Source organism: Hylobates moloch, unplaced genomic scaffold (genome assembly GCF_009828535.3).
Source record: "Hylobates moloch isolate HMO894 unplaced genomic scaffold, HMol_V3 SCAFFOLD_20, whole genome shotgun sequence".
In the NCBI taxonomy this organism is placed as follows: Eukaryota; Metazoa; Chordata; class Mammalia; order Primates; family Hylobatidae; genus Hylobates; species Hylobates moloch.
Genome location: NW_026652295.1, coordinates 28354243 through 28364452, shown reverse-complemented (window position 1 = coordinate 28364452; position 10210 = coordinate 28354243). Strand labels below are relative to the sequence as shown.

Here is a 10210-nt window from a genome sequence, read left to right as displayed (position 1 = left end):
ATCCATCTTTTAAATAAATCAATTTTCTTCCTTTATCTCTGCATTCAGCTAATCCTTCCACACCCTTTCTTTAGTATATTTTGAAATGTATCCATTCTAATTCTAGCAATTAGCATATCTGACTTGCATGATACCTGCTATTACCGCATTAGAGCTCTGATTTCTTGAGTACAGGGAATGGAGTGCGTGTTCCTGATTCTGCTCTGGATGACTTAATTCAATTTATTTTACTTTACTTGTCAGGGATGTTGGTCTTCATCTGTAAAATATAATTGTGGACGTGGCTTGAATTACTGGGTGGTTTTATTTCTTCATTCAGCTAGTATTTGTTGTGTACCTACTGCACGTCAAATATATGGCATGATATTGTTTCATGGATCACACCACAGCAAATAAGAAACTATATTAAGGATGTTGTAGCCAGGTGTAGTGCCATGTGCCTGCAGTCCTAGCTACTTGGGATACTGAGGCAGTAGAATTGCTTGAGCCCAGGAGTTTGAGGTTACAGTCAGCTCAGCTACGATCACCATTGCTTTTCAGCTTGGGCAACTAAGCAAGACCCTGTCTCTGAAAAAAAGAAAACAGATATTGTGAGCTGTCTACATGTACTCTATGTCTCAGGAGATTCATGTCCTGTAGCTCTAAATGGCATCTCCATGTGGTTTTTCATGAATGTTTGGTATTTCTTTTCTATCCTTTTACTTTCAACTTTTCTGTATCTTCTACCGATAGTATGTCTTTTATAAATAGCCTATGGTTATTTATTTGTTTATTTATTTATTTTTACCCCTGTTCATTATTTATCTTGTAATTGGGGTGTTTGAGTCCATTATCTTCCTTTTTTTTTTTTTTTTTGAGAAAGAGTTTCACTCTTGTTGCCCAGGCTGGAGTGCAATTGAGCGATCCCAGCTCACTACAACCTCCGCCTCCCAGGTTCAAGCAATTCTCCTGCCTCAGCCTCCTGAGTAGCTCGGATTACAGGCATGAGCCACCACGCCCGGCTAATTTTGTATTTTTAGTAGAGATGGGGTTTCTCCATGTTGGTCAGGCTGGTCTTGAACTCCCAGCCTCAGGTGATCCACCCACCTCGGCCTCCCAAAGTGCTGGGATTACAGGCGTGAGCCACTGCGCCCGGCCCTGAGTCCATTATCTTTAATGTCATTGTTGCCCTGGTTGGGTTTAAGTCTACCTTGTCATTTGCTGTTTTCTAACATTAAGTCTCTTTTTGCCCCATTATTTTTCTTTTCTTGCCTTTTTTAGATTAATCAAATATTTTCATTATTGTAGTCTTCTTAGTAAGTGTTTTAGTCACCCATTGCCATATTATTCTCTTAATTATCCAAGAAAGAACAATATTAATCTGTGACTTATTATAACCAATTGGAAACCATAACTTCCCTTTCACATACCTGTGCGGATAGCCCAGGAAAGAATTGGTGCTCTGCATATACACCATGGAATACTATGCAGCCATAAAAAGGATGAGTTCATCTCCTTTGCAGGGACATGGATGAAGCTGGAAACCATCATTCTTAGCAAAATATCACAAGGACAGAAAACCAAACACCATATGTCCTCAATTGTAAGTGGGAGTTGAACAATGAGAACACATGGACACAGGGAGGGTAATATCACACACCAGGGCCTGTTGGGGGATGGGGATCTGGGGGAGGGATAGCATTAGGAGAAATACCTAATGAAATGACGAGTTGATGGGTGCAGCAAACCAACATGGCACATGTATACCTATGTAACAAACATGCATGTTGTGTACATGTACCCTAGAACTTAAAGTATTAAAAAAAAAAAAAAAGAATTGGTGCTCTGGCTCTGAGATACATGGGGCCAGGGGTATGGAAGCAGGAGAGTAATTGGATGATGAAGTTGTAGCTGCAGAGCCATCTGGGCTCCTCACCTGCATTCCTTGAAGACATCTCTTCTAATGAATGCCTGCAATGCCCTCTCCTCAGTATGCTCCTGCCAGAGCCTCCCCATCTCCACCTTCTACTCTCATCGTCTAAAACCATGGCTGTCCTTGATTCTTCTTTCTCAGAACACAGATACAATCCATTAGCAAATGCTATGATGCATCCAGAATCCCATCACTTCTCATTATTTTCACTGGTCACACCCAGGTCCGGGTAACCGATATCTTTATCCTGAAATGCTACATGCCTTTCCCACTATTTTCTCTACTGCCTCGCTTGTCCCCCACCTCTCAATTCTGTTCTCAGTAGGGCAGCCAGAGAGAAGCTTTTGAAGAATGAGTCCTACCATGTCCCACTTTTCAAAACTGTACTCTAACTCCCCATCTCACTCAGAGCAAAAGTGAAAACCCTGCCCACACCCTCCAGGCCTACCTGCTCTGGCCGCACCTCTGACCTCATCTCAGTTACTCTGTCCAGCCCTTCTGGACTCTTCTCACTTCCCAAAACACAGATACCTTCCTACCCTAGTGCATTTTCACAGGAGGTTCCCTGCCTGGAAAGAACTTTCCTAGACATCCTCGTAGATATCTCCTCATGTCCTTCAAATTGTTCTTCGAGACTTAGAAGAAGCTTCTCTGCTCCTTCTTGAATCTCTGTCTGGCTCAGTCCACTTGCCCCCACCATGTCCATTAGGGTGACACAGAAGTCCTACAAGGTATTCCACTCTGACCCCAGGCCTTCAGCAGCTGCTCCTACACAAGCAGGCCTGGTGCCCACATCAGCTCCTTGAGCTTCTCCTAAGTGGGCATCAGTGGCAGCAGCTTTTGGGGTAGCTTGGGTACGGCAAGGGTCTGGGTGGAGGCTGTGGTGGGGCTCGTGATATGGGGGACATCACAGCCGTCATGGTCAACCAGAGCCTACTGAGGCCCCTTAAGCTGGAGGTGGACCCCAACATTCAGGCCATGTGCACCCAGGAGAAGGACCAGATCAAGAGCCTCAACAACAAATTTGCCTCCTTCATCAACAAGTTACAGTTCCTGGTGCAATAGAAGAAAATACTGGAGACCAAGTAGAGCCTCCTAAAGCAGCAGAAGATGGCTCAGAGGAAGATGGACTGCATGACCGAGAGCTATATTAACCTTCAGCAGCAGCTGGACACTATGGGCCAGGAGAAGCTGAAGCTGGAGGCGAAGTTTGGCAACACACAGGGACTGGTGGAAGACTTCAAGAACTAGTATGAGGATGAGATCAATACTGATACAGAGGAGAATGAATTTGTCCTCATCAAGAAGGATGTGGCTGAAGCTTACATGAATGAGGTAAAGCAGGAGTCTTGCCTGGAAGGGCTGAATGATGAGATCAACTTCCTCAGGCGGCTGTATGAAGAGGAGATCATGGAGCTGCAGTCTCAGATCTCGGACACATCTGTGGTGCTGTCCGTGGACAACAGCCACTCCCTGGACATGGACAGCATCATCGCTGAGGTTAAGGCCCAGCAAGAGGAGATCACCAACTGAAGCTGGGCTGGGGCTGAGAGCCTGCACCAGGTCAAGTGTGAAGATCTGCAGGCACTGGCTGGGAAGCACTGGACGACTTGCGTCACACAAAGACGGAGATCTCAGAGCTGACCTGGAACCTCAGCTGGCTCCAGGCTGAGATTGACAGCCTCAAAAACCAGTGGGCCTCCCTGCAGGCTGCCATCACGGATGCAGAGCAGTGTCGGGAGCTGGCCATTAAGGAAGCCAAGCTGTCTGTGTGCTGGAGGTCACCCAGCAGCGGGCAAAGCAGGACATGGCGCGGCAGCTGTGCGAGTACCAGGAGCTGATGAATATCAAGCAGGCCTGGACATAGAGATCGCCACCTACAGGAAGCTGCTGTAGAGCAAGGAGAGCTGGCTGGAATCTGGGATACAGAACATGAGTATCCACACGAAGACCACCAGTGGCTACTCAGGTAGGCTGAGCTTGGCCTACGGGGCCCTCACAAGCCCTGGCCTCAGCTACAGCCTGGGCTCCAGATTTGGCTCTGGCAGGGGCTCCAGCTCCTTCAGCCACACCAGCTCCTCCAGGGCCGTGGTTATGAGGAAAATTGAGACCTGTGATAGAAAGCTGGTGTCCAAGACCTCGAATGTCCTGCCCAAGTGAATGGCCACAGCAGCCACTCCCAGCCTGCCCCCTCCTGTGACTGCCCCAGGGCCTGTAGGGGAGACTGCTGTGCAGGGGAGCATAGGGAACAGGAGACCCACCTGAGGCTCAGCCCTCGCCCTCAGCCCACCCATGGCAGGAGTTTACTGCCTGGGGTACCTCCACTTGCACATGTCTTCAGCTACAAAGTAAATGTTTTTTTCTTTTTTCTTTCTTTCTTTTTTTTCCAAATTAAAGCCACAGTTAGCTCTGCCAACTGAAAAAAAAAAAAAATCTTTCCTTGAAGGTCACATTTGCAACAAGGCCCACGCTGACTACATAGTACAACAGCCACCTTCCCTGTCTCCACAGCCCACACTCTGGATCACTCACTCCACAGCACTTGCCACCTTCTAACACAAGCTTTTGGCTTCCTTACTCTGCTTATAGTGTATCTTGCATCTGCCTCTTCTCTCTAGAACATATGCGCCACAAGGCCAGAAATTTTTCTGTTTTTAATTTAAAGATGTTTTCCAAATGCAAAAACAGTCATATACCTACACATACCTAGCAGACAACAAATGTCAGTTCAATGAATGATCACCGTAGAGCACCTCCCTATCCCAAAGGCAATATCTTTATTAATGTAGCCTCAGGCCAAATGCTGTTTTGTGGCTGCTACAGCACAACATCCTCTCACACTGACATCAGTGCCACCAGTGCTTTTGTCACCAGTCCTGCTTGTGTGCCCTCCCTCCCCTCATTCCTCCTCCCACACCAACCCTCCTGCACACTGCAGCACACAATCATATATCTCTCTTCAGGAAAGATAATCTTAGTCTTATAAGTCCAATTTTCCAACTACATATGAATCTAAATTAGACTCTGCTTTACAAATCCATGAGTTTGGATTGGAGCTAGCACTATGATTACTACAACTCAGGGCAGAAAGAAGAGTAGGAGGGCAGAAGAGGAGTTCCAATAGCAAGTTAACTATGATGAGAAACTATGGGACCCCTCCTCTCTGCAAATGTCACAATCTGGTTCCTATAAGAAGGCTGGTGAAAAGAGGGAAAATACAATCCAGGAAAGAGCCCTGGAAGGAGGGCAAGTGCTGGACAGGTCTGAAAAATCAGTCTCTTGATACCACAAGGACTTCTGTGTGCAGGGACTGCCCTAAATGACATTTGAGTCCCTGTGATCACAGGTCCTGCTGGGACAAGGTTCTGCTGAAGGACCAAGGCCACTGGAGCAGCAAAGATGACTCGGCTGAGCAGTGACCACATAAAGCCCACAGTGGCCTGAGCACCCACTGGGCACAGCCCCATCTACTCTACTCCCCTGCAACAGATCAGCACAGGAAACAGACTCTGGAAGGTTCTCAGGTCTTCCATTTATTTTGTCTCTCAAATTTTAGTAATCTCCTCCTCTAATTAACTAATTAACCTCTCATGGCAAGAATTTGAAGAAGTAAATTTATACTCAGATTCTAATTTTAATAGGGAAGCAGGAAGTTGCAGCTCAGTACACCATGAAGTTGAGACAGAGATAAAGACATCCGAGCCCCATGTCTCTGGAGCAGGAAATGTAATTGGGTAGAAACGCGGGGTAGTGCAGGGAAGGGGGTCACGGTGTACATGGGGGTAGGCTGGTCTCCCACCTCCTCACATTATGCTAACAGGGAGGAAGACACATTTGGACACCTTTGCAGAAAGAGAATTCAGGCTTCTTGAAGTTACGAAAGGGAGGCATGAGCAAATCTTGCTTCTCAGTCCCACACAAGGAAGCTGTCTCACACTACAGAGAAAATATTCATGAACAAATTCGTATCAGTCACAGTGAGAGGTAACATTCTAAATAGTCCATTTCATGCTCAAGACATCCAAGTCAAAGAAACCCCATAGCACAGCTGAGTACCCTCTGTTCCCCCCAACACCCCACTCACATCAGGGCCCCTGCCCTGGAGTGTCACCTTTATTAGCTGTGAGAGACACACCAGAGCCCTGGGCACTGTCAATGATTGGAGTAGAACAAAAACAGGACCTGGTCAGAGCCCACAGATGTGGCTAGAGGAACTGTGGGGTGGGTGAGCTGCATCATAGGCTCCTGAACACAATATCCCAACAATCTCAGGGATCAGCCTCCTTCATCTTACTTGCAGCCTGAGAGTAGCTCCCTCTGTTTCTATCTGTGGGAAGAAAATGTCCTGTGAGAGGCCAGAAAGGAGGCAGGGCCATAAGGTCCTAGAGCAACCCTCTAGTCTTTGATCCCAGAGAAGTTTCCAGAAAAGTGTAACTGCAGATCCAGGGCAAGATCAGGAAATATAAGAAAGCAGATGTGGGTCCTGGACCAAATGCCCTCCTGAGGTCTGTCATCAGCAGGGACCTTTTCCTGTGATTTGTGACTGCTGAGATCAGGTCCCATCACCACCATAATCATCGAAGTGAAGAATCTGTCCTTCATTTTCACAAGTGCTTTATAAATGAGTAGGTGCTGGCACACAGGGCCCAGGCTGGGTAGGCCCATGAGTGTGGATGGTGCTTCCCAGTAATGAGGCAGGACACACTTCTACTTGGGGCTTGCAACCCCCAGTGGGACAAGAAAACTCAGACTCCACTCCTCACCCTTTCCCTACCTGAGCTCTTCTTCCTCCACATTACAGCAGTGACCACAGCTCCAGTGACTACAGCTCCAAGGACAACAAGGCCAGCAATGATGCCCGCGATGGAGATGGTGGGCTGGGGAGACCACTCTGGGAAAGGAAGGGAAGGCGAGGGGCCCTGATCTCCAGGCCTCAGCCCTGACCCTGCTGAAGGGCTCCAGAAGGGCTCCTGCTTTCCCTGAGAAAAGACATGACCCCTTATCCCCCTCTTTACCCCATCTCACTCCTTACCCCATCTCAGGGTGAGGGGCTCGGGCAGCCCCTCGTGCCGCACATGGCATGTGTATCTCTGTTCCTCTCCAGAAGGCACCACCACAGCAGCCCACTTCTGGAAGGTTCCATCCCCTGCTGGCCTGGTCTCCACAAGCTCTGTGTCCTGGGTCTGTTCCTCCCCATCCCGCTGCCAGGTCAGTGTGATCTCCGCAGGGTAGAAGCCCAGGGCCCAGCACCTCAGCGTGGCCTCACGGTCGGAGATGGGGTGGCGGGCAACGTGTGCTTTTGGAGGATCTGAGAAGAGTCAGAAAATTCAGGCACTTTGCACTCCTCATGGGAAACCCCAGCAGCACCCATGTGACCAACCTGAGAATGGACAGGACACCTAGGGTGGGGAAGGGAGCACAGAACCCAGACACCAGCCTGGGCACAGACACCTGGGAAAATCTCCTATTCCTTGGAAAGTTCGAGTCTCTGAGGGGGGAGCAGGGACTTCCGGCCCTGACCTAAGTGGAGGCCGAGGGACTCAGAAGAGCTGGAATCAGAGCCCTAAACACATTGAGTGTGAGGCAGAGAACAAAACTTGAGAGAAAAAGTCACGGGGCCCCAGGCTGTTGGAGGGCTCAAAGGGAACCGCGGATCGGTATTCCAGGGACTGTCTTCCCTCCATTCCCTCAGAGATTTCATCCCTTAGTTGTCCCAGAGAGCAGGGCGGACTCTCACAGTCACTCTCTGGTACAGGATCTGGAAAGCCAGGAAGATTCTTCCTACTCAGGACCAGAGGGAGGGCGATATTCTAGCATTGGGCCCACTTTCCTCCCCATCTTGGGCGAGGCCATCCCAAGAGATCTACAAGGAGATGGGGAAGGCGCCCATGGCCCCTGGTACCTGCGCGCTGTAGCGTCTCCTTCCCGTTCTCCAGGTATCTGCGGAGCAACTCCAGGCACTCGCCCTCCAGGTAGGTCCTGAACTCCTCTGCATATTCCTCTGCCTCATAGAAGCGCTGGGTGATCTGAGCCACGGTGTCTGCCGCGGTCCAGGAGCGCAGGTCCTCGTTCAGGGAGATGTAATCCCTGCCGTCGTACGCGTGCTGGTGATACCCGCGGAGGAGGCGTCCGTCGGGCCCCATGTCGCAGCCATTCATTCCCTGGAGGGTGTGAGACCCTAGCCAAGTCCCCGAAGTCAGCCCTGCCCAGCGAGCCCCGCCCCTTCCCCTCCCAACCCGCGGGGATTTTGGCCTAAACTGAAAATGAACCTGGGTAAAGGCTCCTGGGACTCTCCCTGGTGGAGGGTCTGGGCGGGTCCCGCTGCCTCGGGGTGGATTTCGGATCCGGAGACTCTGAGGGACCCGGGCGGTCCGTGGCGGATGGGGGTTGGTCGTGACCTGCGCCCCCGGCCGGGGTCACTCACCCGCCTCGCTCTGGTTGTAGCGGCGGAGCAGGTTCCTCAGGGCCACTCGGTCAGTCTGTGCGTTGGCCTTGGCGTACCCTGTGGTCCGCTCCCAGTACTGCGGCCCCTCTTGCTCCACCCACTGCGCCCGCGGCTCCATCCTCGGAATCGCGGCGTCGCTGTCGAACCGCAGGAACTGCGTGTCGTCCACGTACTCCACGGCGATGTACCGGGGCTCCCCGCGGCCGGGCCGCGACACAGCGGTGCTGAAATACCTCAAGGAGTGGGAGCCTGGGGGCAAGGAGGGGCTGAGACCAGCCCGACCCTCCTCCGGGCGCGGCTCCCTGAGTCCTGCGCCCCCACTGGGCGGGCCCTTCACTTCTCCCCAAAGAGGCCGTTTCTCTCTCGACCCCGCACTCACCCGCCCAGGTCTCGGTCACGGCCAGGGCCCCTGAGAGCAGCAGGAGGAGGGTTCGGGGCTCCATGACCCCAACCTCCGCGTCTGGGAAGAATCTGAGTCCCGGGCGGTGCGTGGGACTTTAGAACCGGGAACTGCGGCGACACTGATTGTCTTCTCTAGAAACGCGACACCCAATGGGAGTGAGAAATGGGGCCGCGTTATGAGTATCCAGGAAGAAGGACCTGACACGGGTTGGGAGAGAAAGAGAAACTCTGGGGAGATGGGGAATTCTCAGTACTGAGCCCCCCCACCCCAGACACCGCCTCGAGGCCTGAGCCCTTGAGAGCCACTCCTGGGGCCCTGGGACTTTGCCCTCCCCCTCCCCCTCCTGTGCAGGGTGTGTCTCAATGTCTCCCTGAGTCTTCGCCCGGGGGGCTGAGAAACCAGGGAGAAACCATCGGCATGGACCCAGTCCATCTCCCTTCAGTTTTCATTCCGAAATCCCCGTCCCTTGACTGAACTTTCTCCCTCCCACTCCATACCTGGACTCCCCGGACCCTTTTGGAAGAAAATTAACCCCAAGGAGCTTGGTGCCAGACAATGAACTTGTCCTGAGAATGAAGGTGTACAGACAGTTTCTTCTTCTTCTCCTTCTTGTTCCTCTTCTTCCTCTTCTCCCTCTTCTCCTTCTCCTTCTCCTCCTCCTTCTCCTTCTTCCCTCCTCTTCCTCCTCCCCCTCCTGCTCCTCCTTCTCTTTCGTCTCTGGAAAAGTTGTACCTGAGCATATGAAATAGGACAGAGAACAGTTTCTTTTTTATTGGCTGCAGTGAGTAGTAGAATCTTGGTAACCCCTGAATTATCAGGAATCTTTTTTTTTTTTTTTTTTTTTGAGACGGAGTCTCGCTGTCGCCCAGGCTGGAGTGCAGTGGCGCGATCTCGGCTCACTGCAAGCTTCGCCTCCTGGGTTCACGCCATTCTCCTGCCTCAGCCTCCCGAGTAGCTGGGACTACAGGTGCCCGCCACCAAGCCCGGCTAAGTTTTTTGTATTTTTAGTAGAGACGGGGTTTCACTGTGTTAGCCAAGATGGTCTCGATTTCCTGACCTCTTGATCCTCCCGCCTCGGCCTCCCAAAGTGCTGGGATTACAGGCATGAGCCACCGCACCTGACCAATCAGGAATCTTAAGTGTAAAAAATGTTACTTTGGCCCCTCGATATATAAATGTGTCTAAATGCATTACAACTGACAACTTGCAGAGCTCCTAAGTTTTGCTTTCCCAGACTACGTATCTGTGACTCCTGTTGTATTCTAAAATTACCTTCATTCCATAGCCCTGAGTTTCTGTGTGAGTCCAGGACATCTCCTGACAATACAAAGTAGCACAATGTGTTATTGTATATTGCAACCAGGAGCCAGTACATTCATTCACCTCAAAGTTGCAAGTGTTCAATGCAGTCACAATGCCCCTCACCACTGCTCATGCACTTCCTATTTTT

At 50.8% G+C, this 10210-nt stretch overlaps 1 protein-coding gene and 1 pseudogene across 1 annotated transcript; one reads left to right on the top strand and one right to left on the bottom strand.

Annotated features, from left to right (window-relative positions):
- Positions 1-2610: 2610 nt before the first annotated feature.
- Positions 2611-4081, top strand: LOC131382080 (keratin, type II cytoskeletal 8-like; annotated as a pseudogene).
- An 87-nt stretch (positions 4082-4168) lies between these two features.
- On the bottom strand, positions 4169-9355 carry LOC116460058 (patr class I histocompatibility antigen, CH28 alpha chain). The gene is made up of 7 exons (XM_032140914.2): positions 9258-9355; positions 8737-8987; positions 8337-8606; positions 7815-8090; positions 6945-7220; positions 6687-6803; positions 4169-6239 (listed from the first exon to the last, which is right to left on the bottom strand). Exons 2-7 carry the CDS (start codon positions 8798-8800, stop codon positions 6181-6183), a joined length of 1062 nt encoding a protein of 353 aa, XP_031996805.1. The 5' UTR covers positions 8801-8987; positions 9258-9355; the 3' UTR covers positions 4169-6180.
- Positions 9356-10210: the final 855 nt, after the last annotated feature.

Excerpts from the sequence above, each read along its gene's own strand:
- LOC116460058 (XM_032140914.2), bottom strand. The coding sequence starts at position 8,800 with ATGGAGCCCCGAACCCTCCTCCTGCTGCTCTCAGGGGCCCTGGCCGTG. Across the intron at positions 7,221-7,814 it reads GGAGACGCTACAGCGCGCAG|ATCCTCCAAAAGCACACGTT; the intron begins GTACCAGGGGCC and ends GACTCTTCTCAG. Across the intron at positions 6,240-6,686 it reads GTGGAGGAAGAAGAGCTCAG|ATAGAAACAGAGGGAGCTAC; the intron begins GTAGGGAAAGGG and ends TTCTTCCCACAG.